The sequence below is a fragment of the Pediculus humanus genome, genomic scaffold (genome assembly GCF_000006295.1).
Source record: "Pediculus humanus corporis 1103172107743 genomic scaffold, whole genome shotgun sequence".
In the NCBI taxonomy this organism is placed as follows: Eukaryota; Metazoa; Arthropoda; class Insecta; order Psocodea; family Pediculidae; genus Pediculus; species Pediculus humanus.
The window spans coordinates 336,592-351,148 of NW_002987344.1; the positions used below are offsets into that span (position 1 = coordinate 336,592).

The 14,557-nt window shown below is 21.6% G+C and overlaps 1 protein-coding gene across 1 annotated transcript; it reads right to left on the reverse strand.

Annotated features, from left to right (window-relative positions):
• Positions 1-1,877: 1,877 nt before the first annotated feature.
• Phum_PHUM334970 (uncharacterized protein) lies at positions 1,878-3,912 on the reverse strand (the record flags this gene model as incomplete). The annotated part of the gene is made up of 3 exons (XM_002427625.1): positions 1,878-1,891; positions 2,343-2,486; positions 3,429-3,912. 3 exons carry the CDS (start codon positions 3,910-3,912, stop codon positions 1,878-1,880), a joined length of 642 nt encoding a protein of 213 aa, XP_002427670.1.
• Between the last annotated feature and the right edge of the window lie 10,645 nt (positions 3,913-14,557).

Genomic DNA, 14,557 nt, shown 5'->3' on the forward strand with positions numbered 1-14,557 from the left:
TATTTTATATTATATAAAAATTAATTAAAAATAATTTTAAGTGTTAATTTAAAAAAAAAAAAAAGAAAAGAAAAAATTCAAGACCTGCTTTTTAATTTAAAAAAATAATAATAATAATCAATTTTCCTCAATTTGTTTGAAATTTTCCACGTGATGTTTTCCATTTTCCAACGAAGAAATCAATTCATTTAAACAAAAAAAAAAAAAAAACCAGCAGGCCTTTTTTTAAATTTTATTAATTAATTTTTATTTAAAAAATTGCATGCATTTTAATTTAAATAAATAAATAAAAAGAAAATTAATATGGTTAGATTTTCGTTTTAAAAAAAAATTTTTTAAAAAATTTTAAAAAAATCTGCAATAAAGATCCATTTCTTCATTTTCTTGTGTTTCACAATCCGTAAATGGATAAGTCAAATATCCTGGATAAACATTCGATAAAAAAAAAACAAAACGATAATAATAATAACGATTTATACAATGAAAACAATTTAAAAAAAAAAAAGAAAAAAAATTTTTGCTGTTGTTAAAAAGTACGGCTGCCAAATATAATAACATTAACACCATAATTAATTTTTTTTTTAAATATATGTATGTATAATTTTAATTAGTTTAATTCGATAAACATTTTATTATTATTAGTTTTTTATATTACTACTCATATAGTAGGACAAGGTTCGGTTGAGCCCCAATAAGATTTTTTTTTTTTTTTTTTTTTTTAATGACCTAAAGAATATAAAATATTATATGGCGTAGGCAGAATTCCTGGCAATCGCTTCGAGGTTTTTTTTACAAATTATTATTATTATTATTTTTTTTTTTTCTTTACAACAATTTATAACCGATTAATTTCAATTCTCGCAATAAAATAACAAACAAACAAACAAACAAACATTGAAATGTGAATATTATTTTATATATTGTTTTGCATATATTATTGATTGATTGATACGAAAATCTATTTTCGATGGATTTATTTTGTGTAATTTCCCCCCCCCCCTCCTCCAAATTATTATTATATGTTACGTTTGCATTTTTACAATAATAATAATAATAATAATATTTGTAAGAAAATTAAAAAGAAAAGAATTAACATACACAGACAGAGAACGTAAATATAAAAAAACATAAAAAAACTCACGGAGAAAAATTTATGGCTTAAAAATTTTTTTATGCAATTTAACATGCAAATCATAAAATTAATAATTTATATAAATAACTTTTTGATTGAGGAAATGACGAATGATTTTACTTTTAGAAAAAAAAAAAAAGAACAAGAGGAGAAAAAAAATTCTATAATGAAAATTTATCAATTTTTTTAAATGAAACAATCATCGTCATCGATATTAATTTAAAATTAATGTAATGTACATATGAATGACGCCATTTTATATTTAAAAAAAAAAAAAAAAAAAACAAATTTTTTTAATGTTTGTTATATGGGGAGAGAGCGAAGGGAGGGGTAATTTTTAATAACAATTTGTTGTACGAATAAAAACATAAAAAATTTTTCCCAATAAATATTTGTAATTAATAAATGCGAATGTTTTTTAAAAAAAAAAGATGGACGAGAAAAAAAAAACACGAGGAAGGCTTCTTGTTAGGAACAAGTTAATTGCGTTTTTTATTATCTTTTTTTTTTCTTCAGACTGGACTAATATAAAAAGCAAGCTATTAGTTTTACTTAGTTTATAGCCTTTTGTGTCCAGAAAAAAGAATATAACTGATTTATATACAAGGTATAAAACTTAGACTTTTAATAGTTGCACAACTACTATTTATTATTGGTTTTTTTTTTTTTTTGCGCCTTCCCGCCATTCCCCCCCCCCGTCTCATCTACCAAGTTTATATTGCAGTTTTTTTTTTTTTTTAATGCTTTAGACTTTCAAAACTGTGATAGACTTAAAAAAAAAATTTAATTAAGTTTACCTATATAAAAAAAAAAAAAAAAAAATTTTTTTTTTTGCCAAAAGTTTTATTTATTTATTTATTTATCGATTATCGATTTGTTGTTTTGTTATTTTGAAATTAAACGAAAAATTCTTTGATGTTTTTTTTTTTTTTTGTTAAATAAATTGGCTACAAATTTAAATATGTGTTTGTTAAATTAAATTTTAGCCAAGAATTTATAATTTTTATATAAAAAAAAAAAAAAAAAAAATTGCAGGGAACCTTTTTTTTTTAAAAAAATTATAAAATTGGCAGCCATACTTTTTTTTTTTTTTTTTTTAAACAAAAATAAACGCATTTAAAAAAATATTTATGAGATGATAGAATTATTTTAAAGAAGAGAGAAAGAGAGAGAGAAAAGAAAAGTATTTTAATGTGTTTATGTGCGTTACCTTCGAGTATCATTTTTGTCGCAACTTCGTAATCACCACCGGCAATTTTAAATACAACGTATGCTAAAGGATATGCATCGATTCCGAGTCCAAAATCTTTAACCAATTTCATGACACAATTTCTATGATTTTCTAAATTTTTACCTATTTAACAACAAAAAAAAATTTTAATTTAAAAAAAAAAATTGTCGTCGACAAAATATATAAATTGGAATTTTTTTTTTTTTTAATTAGTCAGAACGAACACACCTTTATGTAAGTCGTAAAAAAAAAAAATTTTAGGGTTGAAAATAAGAGAGAATTTCACGGATCTAATAATAACGACATTTAAAAAAAAAAAAAATAAAACAACCACAAAAACGTAATTTTTTTTTTTTTGTTCGAGAGGAGTCTAAAAAATTTTTTAAAAGGGTCAAAACGATAGCCCCCTCAATTATTATCCTCCTGTCGTGACCTGGGATATTATTTCCTGTACATCAAAACAACGACCATTAATAAAAAAATTTTATTAGCGAAACAAACAAAAATAAAACTATATTGAATCATATATATATGAATGTTTTTAAAAAAGAAAATTATTATTATTATTATTATTTTTAAATTAAATTTTAAGGTTTTATTTAATTAAAGGTGTGAAGGGGAGAATCGCGGTGAATGCACGATTGCGTAAGACATTAGTTAATCATTGTAAAGAAAATTAAAAAATTTTTTTTTATACACGAATTGAGAAAAGGTCGTAAAATTCCAAGACGATGTCGAATGGCAGGAAAAGAATTTTCCAACGGAAAATACATTTCCCTTATTTTCTTAAATTTTTTTTTTGTTTCGAGAGAAACATAAAAAATTAAATCATAAAAAAATTGATGGCATTAAACACGATCCTCCCCCCCCCCCATTTCAAGATGTTATTTGTTATTAACAAAATATCAATTTGTTCCAAGTTTTTTTTTTTTTTTTTTTTTTTTACAAAGTATATAAATACATATTAAAAAAAAAAAAAAGGCGAATTTGAATTTAATTTTCTTGTTCGACATTAATTTTATAGCAAAATAAAAAAAAAAAAAAAAAACAACAACAACAACTAACCTGCCACATTAAAATTCGGTAAAGCAGTTACTGAAGTTGTTTCTAATTTTAAACCTGATGGTTCCAGTCCAGGAGAAGTTAATGATGTGGAAAAAAAATCGCTACTTCCATCTACCGAAATATGAGGAGATTCTTTTGCATATTTCGATACGAATATCGGATCTATCGAACTTGCTTTTATGCCTCTCGCCTCATCTTGGGCTTGAGCTCTTCTCAGTGCTGTTTGAGCCGCCATGACAGTTTGCCTCTGTAAAGTCAATATACACTTTGTGCATTTGCAATGTTTATATCTACAATATCTTTTGTGATTTTTTAATGCTATTTTTATGTCGTGATTCCTGCATCTGGCACAATTTGGAGGAGTTCGAGGTGTTAATATACCCGAACTTATACCATTACTGCTACTGCTTGCCGTAGCTATATTTACTTGATCGTGATTTCGTAATATGTCACCGTTGTCACCCATATTTTCTTTGGAATACATTTTTTATTTTTTATTTTTTTTTTTTTTGTCCAATTTTTCAACTTTTATTTATAGTCATTTCTATCAAAATTTATCATTATTATTACTACTACTATTATTATGTAAAAATTTGATCGATGAAAGTAATTTTCCCTGAAAAAAAAAAAAATTTAATTTGAAAAAAAAAATTTCAACGGTTAATGCATTGCCAACATATAAAAAAAATTATTATTATTATTACTGTGCTAAAAAAATAAACTGCATTAAATATACTTTTCGACATAAAAAAAAAAAATGCAAATTTATTATTATTTAAAAAAAAAAAAAATTTATATCTGCATTATTATTGTTTAAAAGGTAATAAAAATTCATTCATAAAAGTAACAACAACAATGGCTGGTTCGCCAAGCTTTGTTGTTTTAACCCGGCGGATAAATATTAAATTAAATTTTTTTTTAATTTTTTTCCTTCATTTAAAAAAAAAAAAAAATTAAAAAAGTAAGTAAAATAAATAAACCTATGTAAAATTTTTAAATAATAATAATAAAAAAAGGGGGCAAGAGAAGTAGAAAACCGATTAATTTTGTGTTTGTTTTTTTTTTATTTAAAAATTAATAGATAATAAAAATTTAAAATGTCATCTTATTATTTTTCTTATTCGTTCGTGATTTAAATAGATCAGAAAATTAATTACAATAATAAATCCGAAGCGAAACCGGGAACGAGCCACCCCCCACCACCACCACCATGTTATGTTGATAACCGTGAGAATATAAATTATACAAACTCTGACTTTAAAATACCTTGTAAATTTATACAGATTTTTTTTTTTTTTAAAGTCAATAAAAAAATCCTCGCCATTTTTTTCTTCTTCTTCTTCTTCCACGGTAACATTTATTTCTTTTTAAAAAACAAAACAATCAACGAAAAATTTAAAAAACTTTTATAAAAATGATTAAAAAAAAATTAATTCTTTTTCTAATAATAAATAAGTCTAGCAACGATAACAACAACAACAACAACAACAACTGTTGTTAAAATTAAAATCCTAAAAAGCTCTTTGACAATTTTAAAATTGTAATAAAAACACGTATGGAAAGAAAACAAACAAATATGGCAGAAAATCGTTTTGCATACATTTTCAACAATTTTTACGATCTATCAACATGTATATAAGATACGAGCCTCAAGAGAATCATTATATCCACTCAAAGAAAATCGTTAAAAAAAAAAAAAAAACTACTGTCAGTCAGTCAGTCAGTCTAGTGACAACAATAATGTATTAAAGTAAAGGTGGCAAAAAAATTATGCATTTAATAAAAAAAAAAAAAAAAAAAAAGGAAAAGAAGGAAAATTTAAATATTACTTGTTGAAAGGATAATTGCACGATTATTTTTTTTTTTCGTTTAAATAATAAAACTGTACAAAGAAAAACAAGTTCCCCCCTTTTTATATATTAATGGAGGTGTATGTTCTAACGTGGGAGTAGTAGTTACATAGAAGTTGATCATGATTGTCACAAGTTTAAGACAAATCTGGTATCTTACCATCATATCTAACTTAAATTTTCTTGTTTTTGATTTTTATCTAAATTTTTACATCTCCCTCCCTCTCTCTCTCTCTATATATGATATTATACTACTTTGTGGTTACAAACAAACACAAACACAAACTCATTGATACATACATGCCGAAATTTTCCTTTTTTTTTTTTTTTTTTTCATTTACATCAAATACATTTTACACATTTTTATGTTGTTTGTACATTGAAAACATAATTTTAATCGATCTTATTTTTTTTTTTATAGTCATTTTATATATAAATTGTAACGAATTTTCGAAAAACTATTTTATTTAAAAAAAATTAATTTTAATTCCAAAAACAAAAAAAAAAAAAATGTTTTTCGTTACAACTTTATTTATTTTTCTTTTTATTACCACTCAATATTTATACACCTGAAATTATTATTATTATTATCATTATCATCGTCATCGTCGTCATTATTATTATTATTATTGTTTTTTTTCATTTTTAACATCAAAAACATGATGATGCCTGGTTTTAATGATTATTTTATTACCTTCTGTGCCTTCTGGAATTCTTTTCTCTCTCTTTAATGATTAGCGAAAGCTTTTTTTTTTTTTCTCTGTGTGTCTGAATCATAGAAAACATTTCTTTCTCTCAGAGAGAGAGAAAAAAAAAATAATTGCAATAAAAAAAAAAAATTATTACTTATATCTATAGACAGTCGACAGTTGCTATAAACATGTTTCAATCAATTAGAAATATTTTTTTTTTTTAAAGCGCTCGCTCAGAAAAATAAAAAAAAATTAAAATAAAAGAAAAAGAAAAAACCTGCAGGATAACAAATAAATTAAATAATTTATTGGCAAAACTGCTTTTAAGTAATAAAATATTAAAAGTGTGCAGAAAAAATTTATGCTACGTGCGTGTCGTAAGTTAAGAATAAAATATATACATACTGTTTAAGTATAAAAATACGTAGGGGAGGGAAGAGAGGTGGAGAGTTAAAGGGGCCCCGTGGGGGGGGAGGTTTCCCTTTGATTTACTCAAATGAAAAATTCATTAAAAATGACAAAAATCTTTAAACTTTTTTTCCAAAAATTTCCATTTTTTTTTTTTTTTTTACAGTTTTCATAACAATAAGGATATGAAAAACAAAATTTCAAATTTTTTTTTTTTTTCTTTCTTTCTACCAATGTCTTTTACGGCAAGTTTTTCACAAGTTTTCCCAAGCAAGACGTGGTGTGAAATGTGTTTTCAAAGAAAATAGGATTTTAAAAAAGTCTTAAAAATAAACTTTCCGAATAGAAAACTAAAAAAAAAAAAAAAAAAACATTAAATAATTTTTTACGACGTACTTAAACAAGAACTAAAAAGTTATAATAGTCGGACAAAATATTAAGTTCATATTCAGGATTTTTTTTTTTTTATTGACGGCTTAAGAATATATAACTTTCATTCCTTCATTTTTTTTTTTTTTTATTCCCTCAGGTATAAATCACAAACAAAAGCATACCCCGTGACCGGAATTTCATCCCTGAATCAAAAAATAATTATTAAAAAAAAAAAAAAAAGACAAGTCACAAATTTTATTATCGAAATGTGAATGACCACACTTGAAAAAAATTCCCCCTAAATTCTTAATGAAATCGAGATTGGATTAATAGGATGTCAAATTTAAACCTGGACGAAAGAAGGTACGGAAGTCCATAAAAAAATTCGTAGGTACTTTCCTTAGGAAAGTCTGAACAAAACAATTAAACATGCTAAACGCCATCACGACAGATATTTCATGAATTGTACCATCAATTGATACAATTTGAAGGATCTCGGGGGGGGGGGGGCCTCGAAACCTAAAAATAAACCTACGAAAACAAACAGAAATACAGCAATTTTTCCAAAGGTACACACAATCATTTTTACTGATTCATTCAATCGGCACGCATCATAATAATAACGAGTCGAGGTATTTTTCTCACGAAATTAAAAACATGTTATACAATTTAGGCACATTTTTATCTCAATCAAGGTATACAAACCATATTTAACATTAATATTGTCATTAGTTAACAACGATAAAATAAATAATTTTATAAAAAATAATTAACAAACAAATTTTCTTTTTTTTTTTTATCCAACATGCGACCAACTTCATTTTTTTTTTTTTTTGTCTCTCTCGATTTCTTTATGATAAAAAAAATTAATTTTTGGAAAATTTTAAATAATTTTTCCATAAAAATACTTTTAAAAAAAACGTCAGTCAGTCAGTCACTTTGTGAATTATGCACCACAATTAAGTCCAAGTTTTGTTTTTAGTCGAAAAAAAATTATTTCATTTCACGGTGGTCAATTGATATAACTTTTAAAACTTAAAATTTAAAAAATTATGTAAATTTTTACCTTATTAGTAACGGAGAACGAAATGAAAAAAATTCAACTCGATATTAATGAAATAATTTTTTTTTTTCTTAACACAAATGACATCTGAAAAAAAAGAAGAAAAAAAAAATTTCAAATTAACAAAAATATAAATTATAATATATATACAAGAATGCCCACACTCGCACACGCACACGCACACCGTTTATGATAAAACAGAATAAAAAAATAAAATAACAAAAACTTTACAAATTTTTTTTTTTTTTTTTTATAACTAATTACAATAAGGCGTAAAAAAATATATAGTTTGACGAAGATGTAAAAAAAATTACAACTTATTATAAATATGTGAAATTTTATAACTATATAACCCATTTTTATATATATATTTTATTATACTTGTAAAAAAAATTTATTACTTAAAATGCTAAAAGTTATATTAGTTATTGTTGTAAAAAAAAAAAAGAAAATAAAACAAAAAAATATATAAGAAAACAATTCTCGCAGATATCAAAACAATACTATAATACATACTAAAATAATAATAATAATAATAATATTACAAACAAATTTCCGTTATATAATATATATATATATATATATATATACTATTGATTGATACGTATGTATGTACATATATACAAATATATTTTCGTAAATTATTTTTTAAACGATTTGATAAAAATTTAAATATTTAATTTAATCCTACATGTAATCTTTTTTATGCAATTCCTAAAAATATTATTATTATTATTATTATTAATAATTTTTTATTTTATTACTTTTATATATAAAAATATAAATATTATTATTATGAATTTTTTTTTTATATGGTAACAAAAAATTAAAAATATATAATCTTGCTACATTAAATATTTTATATATATAAAAAAATATATATTTATATATTGGAATAAAAATAAAATAAATTATATATATATATAATATCATTTAAAAAAAAAAATTGAATATAAAAATATAATAATAATTAATAAATTTAAATAAGAAAGTAAAAAAAATATATATATATAGAAAATCCATATAAAAATGCCGTAAAATCTCTCTCTCTCTCTCTCTCTCTCTCTATCTATCTCTTTTTATATTTTTCATTTCAAGGATGTATGTATATTATTAATTTATTATTATATATATATAATTGTGAATAATAATAATAATAATAATAATAATCGAAAATAATATTATAAAAATAATAAAATGTTTATAAAATATTATGAAATAAACAGAATAAGTAAGCTTATACGGTAGCAATTTATATTCATATAAATAATTATACCAAATAATAATAATAATGATATGCCAAATTAGGTAAAATGACTTTTAAACCGATCAATAAATAAATATGTATATAAATGTTTAAATATTAATTTTTATTTCATATATATTTATTCTACATTATTATTATTATTATTATTATTATTATTATTATTATTATTATTTATACATAATATACATTTTTAAAAAAATCAATGAAAGATTTTTTATCAATGAAAATTTTGCAACTTGAAATTATTAAAAAAAAAAAAATATTTTTTTATATGTTTATTACTTATGAACGTTTATGTATATCCATGGAAAAGTGGGAAAATTTTCTTTTTCGATTTGAAAAGTTAATAATAATGATAATAATTGTTTATAAATAATTTTTTTGGTTTGTTTTTTAAATTATTTAAGTTAAACATTGTATTAAAAAAAAAAAAAAAAAAAAAAAGAAAAATTTCCAATGCACATTTTCAATTGTGTTGAACTGATGGCCGAAAGGAAGAAAGCTTACAATTGTAGTGAGTGAGGAAGGGTGATTTTACGACTTTTTTTTTTTTTTTTTTTTATAACTTGTGAAACTTCAGCGAAATATAATCTTAAACCGTAATTTCGTTTTTTTTTTTTAACGTTTCTGAACTCTTTTTTTTTTTTTTTCCCTGCACAACAACCGTTTATTCTTTTCTTTATTCTCATTTCATTAATTTCAATTTGATTAGGTTTTTTTTTTTCTCTTTCGTTTCCTTTTCAATACATTTCGATATAAAAATCAATACATAAAATTCTTTTTTATTATTTTATCAATAAAAAATAATTTTAAAAAAATAGAAAAAAACGTTTTTTTTTTTTTCTATAAAATATAAATAAAAAAAAATGATTTAGAAATATCAATAAGTACAACAACAAAAAACATGTTCTATTCAAAATTCTTACTTACAAAAATTATTCTGGATACTTTTGATCAGTACAAAGTTTTACACAACATTATTATTATTATTTTATTAAAACCAATAACGTTTGATTTAAACTCTTTTGTTTTTATGGATTTAACCACCACCACGTGTGAATGTTTACATTAGATGGTGTTGGTAGACATTTAATAATTTAAAATGGTCGAATAAAATTTTGTGCTATCAAATACAACGAATAAACAATGTACCACAATCTTATCAACCTCATAAAGAATTCTTTCTTCTTATTCTTTTAAGAATAATTCTCACAGATTAGTTTACAAAAACATTCACACAAGTTACCATTTTCATCAATTATATAAGATTAAAGCAACAACAACAAACCCTTGTTTAGAAAAAAAAAAAATATTAATAAATAAATAAATTTTATTGGTCTTTTTTAAAAGAAATGATTGTTAAAATTGTTTTTTTTTTTTTTTTTCTGTTTATATTATTAATGATAAATAAAATAAATTTTTTTAAAATATATAAACAAACAGTTGGCTATAGATTTGGTATAAAGTACTTGAAATTGTTTTAAAAAATCAAGCTTAAATCTCATCACTAGTTCCTCTTGCATAAATAATAAAACTTTAAAAAAAAAAAAAAAAAAAAAGTTTATTTTTATTTTATACCTTTTTTATATCCTAAAAGAAACTGCTAAACTGTTATGGAAATGTTAAAATGAATAATAAGGTAGGTAACTTTAAAAAATTAACCCTTAAAAAGGAAATAAATGTGGGATAACCAACTTCAACCCTTAGTGCCTCCTCTAATTATGCATCATCAAAACTCTATTTTAAATCTTAAGAAATGAATTGTACAAAAAAAAAAAATCCCTTAAAATATTAAATAAATAAATTCAATTTAAAACATTTTTTTAAGGTTTTTTAAGGTATTAAAAACAAACAGCAATTAAAACTTATTTCCTAAATAATTTTCTTTTTTTTTTTTTTTAATGAAACCTAAAAAAAAAAAATCCTTAACATATTAGCTCGTATAATTTTTTTTTTTTTATTTCAGTACCATCGTCTATAAACCTGGTTATATATTTAAACAGGTTTTTAATTATCCTTGCAAAAAAAAAAAAAAAAAAAAAAAAATTTATGCATAGTCAAAAGTATTATTTTATTATTAACAAATAAATGATGACACCATTGCTGTGGTTTAAATTATTAAAATAAGTTATTAATTTATTTATAATTATGATTAGTAATGGTCAATAACAAATAAGAAACAATTTGACAAATGTTATTATAATAAAATACATTTGTTTGATGGGGGGAGGGCAGGGGGAGAGGGGGAAATACAATTATTCTTAGGTAAAAATTTTTTTTTTTTCCTTTCTTATTCAAAAACCTATACCTAACTTATTCAAATACCTAGTTAAACTATCAACAATTTAGTATACAACATATAGACACACACAAGCACACATAATGCATAAATTTTTTGTCTAATTAACAGTAAAATAAAAAAACATGTGCAGATAATAATAATAATAATAATTCAATTTAATATAAAACTTTATAATGTTAATATTTAAATCTTGGATTAAAATATTTAAAAATTTTTTTTTTAATAATCATCATGAGCAATACATTTATTAAAACTTTATTACTACTTCAAATAAAATAGATTTATAGTCAAACAAGCAAATACTTGCAAGTGAGAGTCATAAAATATGATAATAAAATATACAATAAAAATTATTTTTAAATTTAATATTCTTTTATAAAAATTTCATTTTGTGTTGTTTTTTTTTTTTTTTATAAAACTTTATGACTCCCATTAAATATATATAAATATATATATTTATATATATATATTTAGTATTTAAATATTTGATGGCTGTATTTTTTTTTTTTTTTATTCTGGTTTATGGTTTATAAATTTTTAATAAAAAAAAAAAAAATGATTTCTCCCCTGTCTCTGAATGAAAAAAATATTTATAAATATAATCTATATTAATAATAATAATAATAATATTCATTCATATCAATTCCTGTTTTAAAATAAAAATAACTGCACAGTGACATCTAAAAATTTTGGCAATGCAATTGACTTTATATTATTATTATTATTATTATTGTTGAATGTTTTTTTTTCTTCAAGTTTTGCAAAAGAACATTTATATCATAATAACAATCACATATATTATTATTTTAAATGATATTAAGTGAAAACATTTATAATAACTTTGAGTTTTACATGTAAAACAAATTTAACATGGATATTTATAGCAAAAGTCAAATTATAATTTTTTTTGCATTATGCACAAGTTTATCATATTTTATATAATAATAAAGTTTTAAATAGTTTTTTTTATAAAAAATAAACAGAGATCAAAAACAAAATTTCATCATGATATATATATATATATATAAATTTTTTTATATAAAACTTTAAATGTTGTCAACAGGGGGTCTTTCTATTTCAATAAATATTTCATTTATTAACTTATTTTAATATGAAAAAACATTAAAAAATTAATATTATTAACATTTGACATAATTATACAACAACTTACCCGAGTTTATGCAACATTTTCTAATAAATATCTTAAAATTATAATTGTGATAATAATAGTACATGATTAACAAATAATAATCGGCCATTAAAGTTTTATAACCGCAATTTTTTGTCGCAACTTTGACAATTCAACAGAATCAAAAACTTTGGTTTTTTTTTTATATTAAACATACTTAGGGTGAATTTTTACAAATATTTAATAAAAATTAATAAAATTTGTAAAAATACTTACGAAAAGTTTAAAAAAAAAAAAAAAAAACGTTAATAATGAAAGTTTATACCTTATACGAAAAATTAAATTAAAGAATTTTTTTTTATATATATGTACTTACGTAGTATGGCTTTTTAAAAATCGTTTTATTTTGAAAAAAAAACTTATATAATAAATCCAAAACTAATTATAGAATTTTTAAAAAAAAAAACAAATAATAAAACAATAAAATGGCACAATAAAACCGGCAAACGAACCGCCAAATAATGTCGAAATATTGAAAATGCAAGATGCATTCGTTGCAACGATGAGTGCAACGACGATTTTAGCGCCTTTATGCGGAATCAACGGAAATCATAGGTAGCGCGAGTTTATTAGCTCTCGCGCATTCCCAACGACAACCAAATAACTCTTGAGTAAGTTTTTTTTTTTTTATTCCTTTGATTTTATTGCTTTTGAGTAAAAATGAGACATCAGGACCGTAATAAGTTGTATTTATAAGTACGAGAATAGTATATATAGAAATTAAAAACCAGAAAAAAAACAAAAACAACGTTTGTGTCAAATTCAACGATGATGATGATGATGATGATGGCAAATAAACAATTTTTTTTTTTTATTTAAACTTTTTTGTCTGGTCCCAGGATTTTTTTTTTTTTTGACATTAAAATTTATGTCTTGCAAAACTTTTATTTCTTTTCTAATTCTAATTGCACTTCTAAAATCCTTTGTCTCGTTTTAAAAAAAAAAATTTTTTTTTTTTTTTTTATTCAGGCTCTTAAATGTTTTTTATTTAATGTCTTAAACCGCTAATAATAATGGATTCTTAATAAAATAAAAATAAAATAAAATAAAAAAAAAAATTATAAAAGAAATAAAAAAAAAAAAAAAACATGTCTAATTAGAATTTTTTAAATGAATTTTTATTTTATTTTTCTGTCGTAAAACAAAATAAAACAAAAAAAACAAAATAATAATAACTTACATTAACTTATTATTAAATCTTATTATTATTACGTCATTTAAAAATTGCGCCAAATTAATGATAATATTAAAACATTAATGATAATATTCGCATACAGAGTTGCAAAAATTAATTTTATTATTGGTTTTTTTTGTTTATGTTATAATATTTTAACATAAAACAACATCATTATGTCAACAACATTAATTTTAAACCAAAATAAACCTTTAAATTTAAAAATAAATGAATTATTAATGAAATAATTCTATTTATTCATCATTCAACAGAATCAAGTTTATAAATATAGAAAATGATTTATGAATGATGAATGAATGAATGAATGAATGAATGAATGTAAAGATAAAATTCTTTTTTACACCTAATTATTGTATTACATGGCGGTAATAAAGTAAATTAATAGATATTATTATTATTATTATTACTTTTCTTTTATATTTTAGATAAATATTAAAAACTAACCTAACCACGTTAGAAAGATTGTAAAGAAAATGAATTCATTCATGGAGAAAATAAAATTATTTAGAAAAAAAAAAAAAGAAAAGTTAAATATATAAATATATGTATGTATACATAAGAAATCAATTATTAAAAAGAAAAAATTTGTCAACCATAATACATAAAAAAAAAAAAGAAGGGATTCTGCAACTAGGAGATCAATTTTATTGCTGTTCGACGACAGGAATGAGTTTGATCCTCGAAAAGGAATAAAAATTAACAACCCAGAAACATAGAAGAAAAACACGGTCAAAAATAAAGGAATAGAAATGAAGGAAGACAAAGAAAACAAATAAAATAAAATAAATAAT